At 46.0% G+C, this 14,492-nt stretch overlaps 1 protein-coding gene across 3 annotated transcripts in view; it reads left to right on the top strand.

Moving 5' to 3' along the window:
- The window catches only part of kansl1l (KAT8 regulatory NSL complex subunit 1-like), a 29,633-nt gene extending 16,144 nt beyond the window's left edge, over positions 1 to 13,489 (top strand). For 2 of the 3 annotated variants that reach the window (XM_064309904.1, XM_064309903.1), the window contains exons 6-16: positions 761 to 950; positions 2,751 to 2,895; positions 4,873 to 5,016; positions 6,279 to 6,431; positions 6,611 to 6,717; positions 7,129 to 7,253; positions 8,207 to 8,261; positions 8,938 to 9,050; positions 9,546 to 9,711; positions 12,143 to 12,428; positions 12,785 to 13,489. In XM_064309904.1, the coding sequence (XP_064165974.1) occupies positions 761 to 950; positions 2,751 to 2,895; positions 4,873 to 5,016; positions 6,279 to 6,431; positions 6,611 to 6,717; positions 7,129 to 7,253; positions 8,207 to 8,261; positions 8,938 to 9,050; positions 9,546 to 9,711; positions 12,143 to 12,373 (1,429 nt within the window). In that variant the 3' untranslated portion in view covers positions 12,374 to 12,428; positions 12,785 to 13,489. The remainder of the gene's footprint in view (positions 1 to 760; positions 951 to 2,750; positions 2,896 to 4,872; positions 5,017 to 6,278; positions 6,432 to 6,610; positions 6,718 to 7,128; positions 7,254 to 8,206; positions 8,262 to 8,937; positions 9,051 to 9,545; positions 9,712 to 12,142; positions 12,429 to 12,784) is intronic. The other variant, XM_064309905.1, reaches the window with a different exon arrangement.
- Positions 13,490 to 14,492: the final 1,003 nt, after the last annotated feature.

Raw genomic sequence — 14,492 nt, 5'->3', positions numbered from 1 at the left:
AGCGGCCGGTGCATTCCCAGTGGACGTTACAGACAAAGAGTCACATAAGAAAGCAGATCAGGTGCGATTTCATGTACACAGTCCATAAATGACCAGATAAAGAAATGGAATTTTGGAGAACTTTCGCACTGTTTGTTCTCTGCTCGAGCTGGATGACGGTTTAGTCACTGTTTCAAATCCACAAAAATGTGTACCGACCCTTCAGCTCTAATTTTCTTTTTGGCAAAACGGTTTGGCAAGTGCCTGCAGGCATGCATTTTAAAGGACAGCAGTACTTTGATCAGAGGTGCTCAGTCCTGGTCCCAGAGGGCACTGATGACTTAACCAAATGACTCCATTAATTGTTGTCTTTTTTAACTAATGTGCTTTCCTCTCTTCAGTTTAGTGTCTGTCTGTTTTTCAAGAGAGATTTCTGCCCTGCAGGGCTAGAGTTGCAAAGCCCTGACTTACACTTCTTAGGCAAATTGTCACTTGTGTAACTTTTTTGTATGCAAACTGCTACTTAAGTGACATGAAAGTAGCTTTCATTTACATTGCATTTTTTCCAGGAGTTAACAGTTGACAGCATTGCGAAATTTGGCGTTAAACATTTGATAACTTTGCACAAAGGGCGGTACTGTCCTCGAGAAAGAGCCAATCACAAGGCACCACGCTGCTGGGTTTTGAACATATAACCTCTGTGTGGCAGCTACAGAGACTTGGGCACAGGAGCAGGTAAATCTGGGTAAAATGAGTAACCAGCCCTGGCTGTTCTCTGCAGTGACCAGTGTTTCCCGGCCAACCTGTTGCCGGGTCAGGGGGGGGTGAAGAGGCGGCGGGTGTGTCGCAGGAGGCCGAAGCTCGCCCAGCAGGACAGCACCTGCGTCGCCGCCCGGACACGCCCCCTGCTGACCTATCACAAGCCCCGCCTTTTCACCTTGGACCCGCCTACCTGCCTGCACAGACGACAGGTATGAGGAGTGTACCCAGTTTCATCCTGGCGAAGACCCTCCAAGACATAATCTCATCAACGCTACACAAATCTTCCAAATCCTCCTGCTGTCACAACATGCTTCCCTTGTAATGTCAGGCACGGAATGTCACACTAATGAAATGAAGCCCATTTTGAATGAAAGGCTTTTGTTGTAGTATGGGACCAAAAAGGCCTCGACATTGGATAAAGCAGTGCACCTCATTAACTGCCGGTTTCAAGCGAACAAACGTGTGAGCAGCCGCTCAGACAAAGCACAAGCCCTTTGTTCATCTGTTATTCAAACTCCCAGTGCAGCAACTGCTGTGATATCCAGGCGGTGTGGTGGGTAGGGAATTGGACTCTATTACATATCTATCCATTATAGTCAGATATATATTATTTAAGCAAGTTACCCCTGTAAAACATCCAACTATGAGTATTTATACCTGGGTAAAATGTAGGTTATGTGAGTCACCAATCATTATATAGTGGTATATCTACTAAGAAGTAGCAAATAACAAATGATAATAATAATATTTTTAGGTTACATTTTAAAAATTTGTGAGTTCATTTGAATGCTTCTCCGCCAAATTGTTGACTTTAACATTCAGTTTATAAAATTCCAGACTAAATAAGCACATATTTTGCCAGGTGATTCCACACTTTGACTGGCATGCCCAGTAATCATTTAAAATAACCTCAGCCGACGCACTAAAAGCTCAATTTGTGCCAAACGGGTTGCAGTCTGCAGATGACAGGAGGCTCAGGCTCGTGGCTTAATTTTAGCCTTTATCTTCTCCTGAAGGTTCCCCGTTGGCTGTGTGCACGGTGTTCTCAGCAGAATAATTGAGAGCTGGGTACATTTCTGAAAAGGCATAATTGCCACATTATAATTCTGAGGAAAGCAGGCCTGGAGAAACAGCACTGTAACAGAAAGGTTATAATGGCTTTGAGTGGAACTGCCAGCCACCGCTGTGCAATGCAGCGGGAAGCGCGTCTCTCGTGTCACCGACCACACGAGTGATGGGGCCCCGCTGTGCCCTGTGAGGATGGCGTCGCCGTCAGCGTGCGCCCCCCCCCCCCCAACACACACCCCCCACCCCGGTGAGAGTGTCCCACCTCGGGGAGCTCATACGGTTACGGGCCCCTGTGTCCTTATATCCGACGTGAGGGGTGTGACTGCGGGGCGGGGCGGCCCAGTGCATGCTTTGGTCTGGGTGGCGCCCCAGATGCAGCTGCTGCCTGCTCCTCCATCGCTGGAACTCTGGAGCCAATGCTAGCAGCTGCGAGGGTGGGGAGCTCCAAACTGACAGCCCATGGAAATGAAAGAAGGGGGAAAATCCAAAATAAGGGAAGCCAAAATTAGTATCGAAAAATTATTGCTTATATTACAGGAGATCCAATTTATAACTGGGTCTCAAGCCCAAAGCCTTTTAGTTCTTTATTTTTGTGTCTAGGGTGTCTGTATTTCATGTAGTAATACATTATCTTAACCACAACAGAAAGCATTGATTCTGTGTCATTATAGAGTATCACATAGACTCAGTTGCTTGCAGTGAGATGTGTAGTATTCACTGCTGTACAATATTTAGTACTTTCTGTTTTAAGAGGAAACAGATCTATAACTGGCCAATCATGATCAGTTTCATTTAAAGGGGGTGGGGTGTTGTATCTGATCCCACAGTGATGCTGTCAGACAGGGCTTCAGAGTCTTGAGTAAACACTTGAGTGCTATTGTGAAGGCAGCCTTCTGTTGCTAGGGGAAACACCCTCATGACTGTGGACTCTCTCCCTGCAGGGTCAGGTGACCATCCCCAGCTGTGACCCCTGTGACCCCCCAGCTGCACACGCACACCCCTCACAGGCCAGCGACCGTACCTCAAGGGGGTGGTGTGGGGAGGTGGAGCGGATGAGGCCACACCCAGTCATTTCCCTCACCTCAGGTAAACTCCTGCCAGCCTAACAGTGCTTAAAGGCTCCTTTATAAAGTGTCTCATACTAATTTCTACCAGTTCTTTGGCCTCGACTATTTGATGTGATGTTTTGGGTCTCTTGTGACACCATCAGATATATTACATTTGAATACCACAATATTAAAACAAACAGAGCCCATATTGTGTAGATTATGTTGTAGAGTCAGGGAACAATTTTAATGACTCATTGTGGCGGAATTTGATCCTGCCTGCCTCTAGTAGTAATGTTTTTAAAGTGAATCCCACCCATAGAAGTGTTACTATGACAGAACGCTGTGTATGTCAGGTAGTTAAGGGAAAAGTATTTTAAACCCCCGGAGGCAGAATTTGTCACTAGAAGCAGAAAGCTGATTTTAGTGGTGAGCCCTGGATCTAAGCCCATAACCACCTGGTGGAGTTCAAAGCCCATCTCCCCTGCCTGCTTCCCTAACCCGAAGTTGGATGTTAGGTGTCACTGAGCAATACGAGCCCCGTTTCCCAAACTCACGGCCAGGTCCCGGCCCATCTCCGGCCTGTCTCTCACCATGGCTCAGGCTCTCTTGCGAAACCGCTGGGTCCTGTCAGGAGGGGAGGCGAGTGAAGGGTGATTACACAGACACGCCTGTCCCGGTGCCTCCAGGGTCTCTTATCATCCGCCTCATTTAAAGTTCTGTAGAGGCGCCTTTGTCCTTCGCAGTCAGCTGGTCTCGTAAAGCAAGTGACCCTGAAAATCCATCGGCGTCTTCTAGACGCAGGTAAAGGTTCAGTGGAAGTGCCTCGCTCACCGCGCGGTGTCGTTGTGTAGCCTAAGGCTCCCTGTGGAATTAGGCTGCGGAGAACCATCTGTGCAGGCGGCGAATGGGCCGCCCTCTTTATTCCACCGCAGTACAGGCATCTGCTGCATTTCCATTGTCCGTATGGAACTCGATGACACTGACGTTAGCAGACAGGAATGCCTGTTGTTTGGGGACTGTGGGGTATGTGTATATATCCCAGGTGTAGCTGTATTCCCACGTGTGTGTGTGTGTGTGCGCGCGTGTGCACTATGTCTATTGTAAGTGTATCTAGTCTGTACTCCATCTCGAGCAGGTATATCACATGCGTGTTTCCTCCATGTCTCGTCTGTACCATGTGTGTGTTTCTATACCGCGTGTGAATGTGTGTATTCTGTATATGTGAATGGGGATCCCATGTGCATGTATTGTGTGTGTGTGTGTGTGTGTGTGCGTGTGCAGCAGGTATATCACATGCGTGTTTCCTCCATGTCTCGTCTGTACCATGTGTGTGTTTCTATACCGCGTGTGAATGTGTGTATTCTGTATATGTGAATGGTGATCCCATGTGTATGTATTGTGTGTGTGTGTGTGTGTGTGTGTGTGTCTGTGTGGATACCTTACGTGTGCATTCACCCATGGCTTCTCCTTTGTGGATGAGGAACAGATCATCTGTCTCTTTTTTTATTATGTTACTTTTTTTGTCCCTGAATTGTGGCCCAGAGACACCAGGTCAATGCTAATTGGTGAATTATTATTGCCAGGATATATAATGGAAACAGTGCCTGCTGAACAGAAGCTTGGTAAGCTGAGGGCACTTCATTTCACCCGGCTGTGTGCTTGTGTCTTTTATTATGATATATTTATAGATTCGCTCATCATAGCCAAGAGATGCTTTTTGTTGGGAGGCGGGCTTGGTTGGCCCTGGTTTAGTTCATGAAAATCCTCATATTAAAGGAAAATGTATTGTGCTTGTATTAGCTTATTGTTGTTGATTTTGATATTTTATGATTGGCTTGGCACACAAGGGACCTTTAAGTAGGCCAGTCTGATTGAACGTGTTCCATTAAGTACCTGTTTAGAGTGTATTAGATGTGGATTTGAGGACATAATGGAGAATGAGAGCAGGGCCTTGCTTTTACCCGAGCGGACGGGCTGCCCCTGTACCTGACGCCCTGTCCGCTCTGCCCTACAGAGACTCCACTCCCCGTCCTGCTCCAGAGTGCCCTCTGCAGGGAGGACTGGGTCCAGCGGGCAGCTTCCGTAAAGACGGAGGATCCAGGTCCGTGCAGGTGCCCCAGCTTTGGGGGCAAAGAACACCATTTCCCAGCTCTCTTTGGTAAGAGATGGTTTTCCTTATAAGGATAGTACTTTAATTATATAATGCTACTCGTTCATATTGGTATCATGCGCATCTAAAAGCAAAGACATATTTGCAAATGGCATTAAAACGGATTTGAATGTGTGCCTAATTCTAGAGTGAAAGCATCATTGTGTTGAACTTGGTCTTATTCCATTGCAGATCCCGGAAACCTGTTTCATACATGAATAAGCCTTTTTAATGAGTAACTTTGTGTAGAGTAATGCATCGTTGTGTTGTGTTTGCTTTTACCTCATTTGCCCTTGTGTGATCTGGTTCTGTTGACAATAATTTAGTCCCACAGTCCACTATTGATACCATTGTCTACTATATTAATCCTACACTCCACTTTATTAGTATGGCAGTCCTCTTTGTTAGACCCGTAGTCCTAATTATATCCCAGACTACTTTGGTGCAAGCCCTGCGTCATCTGCTGGTACGGTATCATCAGAGGTTGAGTGATGAGCAGCAGGTGCTTTATCTGTATCCAAATGAGTGTGCAGGAAGAAAGCAGAGTTTGCAACAACAGCATCAGCGTGATGCAAGGGGAGCTCCCCCATGCTGTTAGGTTGATTTCCTGTCAGAACTCGTAACCTTCAAAAGTCACAGCGCAAGCTAAAAAACTGTGTGCATGTAATGCGCACAAACGCACACACACACACACACACACACACTCATAAGTCAAATAAGAGAACCAAGAAATGGTCTGCTTTTCCTCTTGTGCCATCATTTTTGTTTTCGGTTCGTTCTCTATTTCTATTGAAATAAAGAACAAAGATGAGACAGGAAGGGGTTAGAAGCCCTGCTGTTGACTCACGTTTACAGGGCACAAGGTGTCTCGCTGCCATGTGTGCAGAAGATTCGGGAAGAATGCGAAACCTGACGGCGTTCCAGGCTTATCTTGGCCGGGCAGACGGCACATCTGGGCGCCCCAGAACTCGACACCACTGTCTGTGCTCAGCCTGCTGTGAAGCACAGCTGGCGGCGGGAGATTAGCAGACAGCTCCTATTGCATTAGTGCGGCTCCGATATGTCCATTCTTCCAGGCAGAGCCCTACGCCCCTCGGAAAAGGAGCCGGCTGCTTCACTGTGGAGGGCCCGGGGGAGGCTTGCGGGCGCTGGCATTTTCGGGAGAGAACGTGTTGTTGTACGCTTTGCACGGCGGGATTTTGATGCGCGCCCGACGTCCTTTTACGGTCTGCTGCGTCATGAGAGAGGGTTCCCTGCATTTTTTGTTTCAGGGTGCGGTCACACCGAAGTGCATCATGGGAAGAGATCCAGGAGGGCCTGTGGGGTGGGGTCACCGGTCAGGTGGACGCCCGCTGCTCAGGGCTGCCCCAGGCGGGCGTGGCGAGGAGGGAGGAAAAGACAGCACAGCGACTGGAGGGCGGAAGGTAGGAGTACATACTGCCCCCTACTGGAGAACTGTAATATGACTTTCTTCATAGTATACCCTTCCTGGTCTTTTTGTTGTTAGATAAACCCGTGGGCAGCTACACTAGGTGTAGACTGCATTGAGGTGGATGTTCGTCTGTAGAACAGTGTCTAGCCTTTGGTGATCATGTTTTTGCAGATGGAGATGTTTTCTTGTCGAACTATTGCCTCCCGCCGACACCTGAGGACAGCCCACCTGACCTCATGACCCCACGGTCCAATCAGACTCACAAACAGCCTTCACAGGTAGCCCATCAACACATCCCTCCGACAGTCATGGGTGAAGCATATTTTAAATTCATGGGTTGTAACTGAAAAAGACAATTTCTTTTATTTATGTATTGTAGATAATGGTGACTGACATTGTTTGGGTTGCAGGTTTTTATAGTGTCTGATTTCAAACAAATTTCTGCTGTGGGGATTCTCATTTGGGAAATAGTGACATCTGGTGGTTGGCTGTTCTGTGTGCCTTCAAAGGAGATTGATGGCACTCAGGTGGACTTTCAAAGACTATTCAGATGGGTGCGCGCGCGTTTGAACTTCTTTGTGAAGGCGTCCGCACACATGTGTCTGTGCGAGAGCGCGTGTGCCTGCTCGCGTGTGATTTGTGCATTTGCGTGTAAAGAGAGAGAGCTCACCGTTGCCTTTCGTCTCCAGAGCTTCGCGCGTCGGCGTCTCCGTGGCGAGTGTTTCTATGACATCGACGACATCGTTATTCCCATGTCCCTGGCGGTCAGCAGCAAGGTGGAGCAGCTGCAGTATAAGAACATCCTCACGCCTAGGTATACCTGCACACGCCCCCTGCCCCTCACGCCCAGGTACACCTGCACACGCCCCCTGCCCCTCACGCCCAGGTACACCTGCACACGCCCCCTGCCCCTCACGCCCAGGTACACCTGCACACGCCCCCTGCCCCTCACGCCCAGGTACACCTGCACACGCCCCCTGCCCCTCACGCCCAGGTACACCTGCACACGCCCCCTGCCCCTCACGCCCAGGTACACCTGCACACGCCCCCTGCCCCTCACGCCCAGGTACACCTGCACACGCCCCCTGCCCCTCACGCCCAGGTACACCTGCACACGCCCCCTGCCCCTCACGCCCAGGTACACCTGCACACGCCCCTGCCCCTCACGCCCAGGTACACCTGCACACGCCCCCTGCCCCTCACGCCCAGGTACACCTGCACACGCCCCCTGCCCCTCACGCCCAGGTACACCTGCACCCTGCCCCTCACGCCCTCAGTGGCCTCCCTCTCTGAAATGACGTAGCCCACTCCTCATTTACAGTGCTCGGTGGGACAGTTCAAACTAGTACTTCGATTGGCTGTTATTTTCTCCAGATTTTAATTGGATTGGTGCTTTCTGTGCTGGTGACCTTGAGGTTTCAGGCTTGACCACAGTCATTAGAAAGGTGCCACACTGAATCCTGGGACCATTTTGGGCCATTTTTTGGTGCTAAATAGGAATCCAGTAAGATCATAGGTTTTGTTTTTCCCTTTAAATTAACTAGCTGACATAGCATTCTCACAACAATGTTTTTGTGTGGTGTTGCGCAATATAAGCCGTGACCATTATTATATATCTTGAGCAATGTTTGCATTGTTTACAGTGGATAATTCTGCAAAATGAAGGTATTGATAGTTACCATGGCTTCCTGGCAAGCCATGTTTCTGTAGAAATGAAGAGGTGCTCATAGCCGCTCAGGTTTTCTGTGTTATTTCCCCCATGAACAGCTGGCGAATCATCAACATGCTACCTCTGGAGGAGAGGGAGGGGGGCGGGGACGAGGTAAGAACCCTGGGGCGGCGGCCTGGTGGGGGGTGGGCCCGTATGCAAACACAGCTGCTCTGTATACAAGCTTGCGCTCCTGCCCTCCTCATGAATATTCAGCCCCAGGGAGTTCCCCACATCCCCAATGCAGCGATCGGTTTTCCAGGTGATCAACTGGGAGCTGGTTATTTATACTGATGACCGAGAGCGCTAGGCCTCGTTGTTCTATTTTTAACGGTAATGGGAAATTGATCCGCGGAATTAGCGTTTGCTGAGCCACATGTCCCAGCACGCACACATTCTAAGAGCTGTACCATTTTGCGTAGCATTTGTGCTTTAATTGCAGTAGTGAGTAGCTGCCACATTTTGACCCAGCCTCAAATGCGTTACACTTAAGCAGTAATGAGCACGTGGGGAAATACTGCAGTGCAAAACATGTGCAGGGTTCCCTTACTCAACCCTGTGCACCCCGTGTCTGCTGTTTTGTGTCAGCCGTCATTGCACCCCTGGATGCTAGCAATCTGTTTAGAGGTCACATGATCTCAGAAATAGGAATTTTTCTTAAAACATTAACATAGAGAGGCCTGACTAAAAAGGTTTTGGAACCAATGCTTTAGCCCTTTGTATTCTCACGCGCGGTTCTGTGTCACGTGAAACCCGGGCTGTGGAGACAGTGACTCTCTCCGTCTCGCAGGTGGAGGTTCTGCTGGACGGGGCCTTCTCTCGCCGGCACCAGGTGGGAGAGCACCGGGAGCGCCTCTGCTGGTCCTCCTGGGCACGTGGGCGGGGTCGGAGGCGGAGTCGCAGGTTGGTGCAGCTTGTTTATCTCATATTCAGTTACACACTTGTCCAGTTAAATAAGTTTTTATGTGATGGTCCATGAGACATAACACCAGTCTCACTTATTTACACATACTATGTGAAGCTCACCTGTGCTTCCATTTAATTCATATTCATTTATTTAAATCATTTGGCTTGGAGCTTGCTTACAACCAATGGTATCCAACCTGTCGGAAAAATGATGTGGATAAAAAATTACTATTTCTGAAAGGGGTGTTGTTGTGTTCACCCAAGTTGTTTATTGTTGGAAATTTAATTGGGAAATTGTATGAATATTGTAAAATATGAAAAACTGTTTGGTTTAAGGATATTCATTCATTCCCAATGGCTCAGTCGTGGTGATATCTGGTTGAAATGCTGGGCTGGGCTTGAATAAAGAAGGTGAAGCCCATTCCATCTCTTATAAACATGCTTGCCAGATGGATTCTAGGACCTGTAGTAAAAGTGATGTGCCCCTGAAAGGGGTGTGATCTCTCCCTGCAGGTCCTCCAGCAGCAAAGCAGGCAGCATCCTGGACGTAGCCCCGTCTGCAAAGGGCTGCGCAGCCTTGAGCAGTCTGGCTGCGCAGGTGGACTGGGACTGTGTCCACCCTGCTGCAGATACTGAGGATAGCTTTCAAGAATGCGCAGTAAGAGTCACGCATTTGCTGTTATGATTCAGTGCACCAACTCGAGCGCAGTGGGACTACTTTTACACAGGCTTCTGTGTAGGCTTCATTTCCTGTTGAGGTCATTATTGCTGTGCATTAGCCCCTGATGGATTCTTTCCAGAATTCTCATTTAGGAATTATTGTGAGAAAGTGGTGCATCGTTTTAAGAGCTGGGCTTAGCCTATATCCCAGAAACTGTAGATTCAGTTTTCGAGTGGGAGTGAAGTATTTCACCTGATTATTTCACATATTCCTCTAAATAAAGGGATCATTAATATGCACTTGGAATGTGGCAAGAATATTTTTATTTATGTGGACTATGCACTATGGCTTCTTCCAATTTGTCTTGATAATGTTGACAGAATCAGTTAATATCTTTGGTAAGCAGGCTAAATAAGTATCTTTTCTCATTGCTGGCTTGCCATGTGGCCATGGCAACGTTTTAAGTAGTTAAAAAGCAGTCTGCCCTCTTTCGTTCCGCATTATGCAAATGGAGGGCAGGCAGTTAAAGATGGATATGTGCTAACAGATCAGAAGCTGTCATGGCTGAGCCACACAGGTGGGTTTGTATGTATGAGTTTGTATAAATGAGTCGGCTGCCTTATGCTCTGTCTTATTGTTCACAGTAATGAGCTACATAAAAATAAAAATTACTAGATGTGTTTGCTTAGTAAATATGCAAAGTAATGCATACTACAGTAATTAAGAATGGCATAATAGACTACACTGACAGAAAAGGTAAGAATCATCAGTTTTATTGCTATACTATTAACTACAGAAAGGATAAAGCCGGTACATATGAAGTGGAAACAAATTTCGATCCCTCTATGTCTGTCCGTGTGTCTGCATATAGTATGTGATTTAATGCAGAGCCATGGATTGTGCTGTTACCATGTCATTTATGAATGTTTGACATGTCTCCCTCGCCCCGATACTGGCATTCTATCATGCATCCGCAGGGTCTCTCTTGAGGGTTATGGGCTGTTTGTTTTTAAAGGGCCCTCGAGCCCGCGGGAAGCAGTTAAAGCACTGCTCGACTCGAAAGGCTCTTTCCTATGTGAGTCATGCCGCTTTGTGCGGTAGGCTTAATTAAATGTCCATCACAACCACAACAGGATTAGTGTCCTACATTAATGAGACACTCTGGTCGAATTATACTTTTGCACGTTTTCCACAAGCAATTTATACAGCATTGAATCTGGACAGTGCTGCATAAAGTGTATCTTACTAACCCTGTCATTTAGAATTCAAATTGGAGTTCAGATTTACTCTGCTGGTGTGTTTGTGGGGAGATGTTTGAGCTGGGAGTGACACTGCAGGGTTTTAATGCTTAAAAAATGTTTCCCTCCCATTTTCTAGCCAATTGGGAATGGCCAAACACGTACACATGAACGCATGCGCATACATGCGCACATGCACACACATACACACACACACACACACACCAGACTGTGGGGCCTGTGCACTTCAACAGTGCCTTAACAGGATGAGCCATCCAGCGGCAGTGTGGCTGGGCTATTTTTAAAGATTGATCCATGCCCAGTGTAGGGGAAACGGGATAGACTGCTCGTTTTGAAATGCTGAGAAGCAAATGTGACGGCTCAGATGCAGGTGCTAGGCCAGAGTAATCACACTTTGTAGTTAATGCCTGCTGCAGACTGAGGGCTGACTTTTGTGTTTTAAGCACGAAGTGTGCTCCCCGCTGTGCTGTTATTATTTTGAGAGCAGAACACAGATTAAGCACAATTATGCTAATCAGTAAAATTATGACTTCTTGGTTTTGACTCAGTGCTGCTTTTAGATATTTTCAAGAACCTGAATTAAAACAAGACCAGTAACAATGTGAAAAAACAGCATAAGAACTTATGCTCAAAAGGTTTGTAAGTTCACAAATTGGAAATGGTCTACCAGGTTGTTTGCTATTGCTGAGCTCACCAGTGAATTCTTGCTTCTTAACAATGTACCATTTTCATTTTGACACTCCCAATGTTTTGGCAGTGTCTGGTAGATTTATTCAGATTCTTCCACCCCATGATGGCCTGCTTTACTGGCGTAGACACTTCTTTGGTCCTCATGTTGAGAGACAACAGCCGCGGACTCCAAATGCAAATTCCACACATTGAATCAACTCTAGACCTTTTGTTAGCTTTCTTGTGCTTGAGATAATGATGCGACAACATTAGGATGTCGCATCAGGATGTAAGGATAAGGATGTAACAACATTTCTGGGAAAATTGCAGGAAATACAAAGGCAATGCTAGTCCATCAAAAACCTCCCTCTTGACAAAGATTAAAGGATTTTAGTCATCCAATAAGAAATCCTGCTTTAATTATTAATAATATTCGAGCGAAAGGTAAACAGCCGCCTGCTGTGCAGATCAATGATGCATTCTCTGTACTCTCACCCCAGTTCCTGCTGCCATGGGAACGGCGGACTTTCCCCCTGTCTGAGGAAGATGAGGAGGCCCTGAAGCCTGAGGAGGACTCTCTGGCCTCTCTGCGGTCGGACAGCGAGGGGACTGAGTTCTGCAGCACAGACACCTGCTCAGAGCACAGCCTCTCTGGCACTGACTGTTGCGCCACAGCTCTCTCTGCTGGAGGCATGAGGCAAAACATGCTGATGGCTAACATGGGGAATTAATTGGATTTCGCAAAGCCAGCTGAGATTTCTCCACAGCACTACATTCAGAGTACAGGTACCATGCCAGTGGGTGGTAGTAGTAGTAATAATAATAATAATTATTATAATATTTGCTATAATGTGTGCGTCTTTCCAGGTGTTTTCTTGCTTGTCAGTTAAGACTGAAAGCTGAATGCACTTTTTTGAGTTTTGAGGGAGATGCTTGTTTGATGGGTTACTTGGTTTACTTACTCAGCCTGACAGACAAGATTTATATTCATATGTCTTACCCATTTAGTCAGATGAATTCTTATTGGAGCAACTAATGCAAAGTACGAAAAGTATTCCAGGCAAAAACAAGGCAAGTAGCAGTGGATGCTAGTGAATGACGAGAGTTCTTATTTATGAACTATTCCCTGTGTCTCTTTGCAGGCCCTTTCTGGACCATGCGACAGAAGGGGAGAGGCCATCACCTCCTGTGATCCGTGAATGCAAACACACACTCACAGGAAGTGACATCACACCCACCATCGATTGGAGTGGTCTACATTCCACCTCGACAGTCCTTTTTTATATGTTGCCTGTTTTACGAGACAGAAAACAACAAATCAGTTTTTACCATCTTTTCTACTGCCCCAGTCTTTTTGTTCCCTACAAAAGAAGGTTCTTAAAATGGACGGCTGTGTTCTGTGCCCATACGGGTGTTTAGTTTCTCATTCTGCAGGAGACTGATTTAACCTTTTTGGTTGTTATATAATCTGCAGATTTAGTGGTTTACCAGTCTACTGAAAGGTAACTGACCACAGTGTATATAGTTAAACTGTTATATTTATTTTTTACATTTTGGTTGCCATTTTTAAACTTTCAAAAGATCTGTAAAATTGTTGGTGTATTTTCATTTATGTTTTTTAAACATTTATGTCAATGTTTTTTTTAAATGGTCTTCATTCAGCATTTCCTTTCTGTCAGAATGGATATATTGTCAATTACATGCTATACATGCCACTGCTTTAGCCTGAACCATCCATTTTGACATTTTTGTCTGTTTTCACATTACGGTACAGTATATTGGTCATTTTGACCAACTTTGGGTGGGATTGTAATGTATATTACATCATTAAAAAAGGTACACATTGATATGAGCTTGGAAGATTATTTATTGTTAAACCTCCCTAAAGCAATCTGTACTTCTGAGTTTTATTCCATATCCAAAAGGTTGATGGGACACCAACACTAAACTAAATTCTAAACAAAATCAATAGACTTGAAGACCCACATACTGTAGGCTTCTATAAATGATGCACTTGAATTTGTTTGACTTTTGAGAGCATTACAGCAGTATATTAAAACCACAAGGTGGCACTGTTGTACAAATCATGGTCGCCAGGGTCTGCTCAGAATGATGTGAATGGTTTGGATGAGTTTCATTGCCTCGGCTGTATTGTGCAACGGCATGCAGTCTTCACCATGAGTCATTCAGTTCTCTTTGTAACACATCACTCTTGAATATTAAAAGAATTAGCATAATATTCACTTTTAAATCAGAGATTGAGAACACATGAATTTAAACCATCCCAATTTTACATGACATTAATATAATAAGGTGCAAAACATTTGTAGTTGAACAAGCGCTCATTCAGTAACATTCATCGGAAACTTGCCTGTGATTTTACAAGGGAGTAATTTTAAACCCATGGCCATGAAATAAAACACTTTATTGCTTTTATCTATCATTGATTTAAGGTGCAGTGCTATAACCTGCTATGTGTTACTGTAACTCCAGTCTCATATTCTTCAAGCTCATTTACACAGTTTCCGAATGTAGTGTACAGCTTCCTTCTGGCTGAAATGATGTTTTAGCTATTCTGTTGTGAACCGAGTTACTTTAACTTTCCATTTGTGCATAGTGCAAGAGTAGCAGCATAGCACACGCTTTATCGATTGTTTATTGGAGGTTTGTGTATCGGCAAATGCTTACAGAAAGGACCCTACAGTGGTGATAACGGCCATTACATTGCCATTATGCCCTTACAGGGGGCAAATACGGCTATAGCTGAAATACAGGGCTTAGTCAAGAGAATTGGCAAAATAAAGAATGTGTGTTTTGTGGGGTTCCAGAGGGTACCGCCCTCAATCAAAG

Source organism: Anguilla rostrata, chromosome 15 (genome assembly GCF_018555375.3).
Source record: "Anguilla rostrata isolate EN2019 chromosome 15, ASM1855537v3, whole genome shotgun sequence".
NCBI classification, from domain to species: domain Eukaryota; kingdom Metazoa; phylum Chordata; class Actinopteri; order Anguilliformes; family Anguillidae; genus Anguilla; species Anguilla rostrata.
Note: the sequence above shows the minus strand (reverse complement) of the source record. Positions and strands in the feature narration are given on the sequence as shown.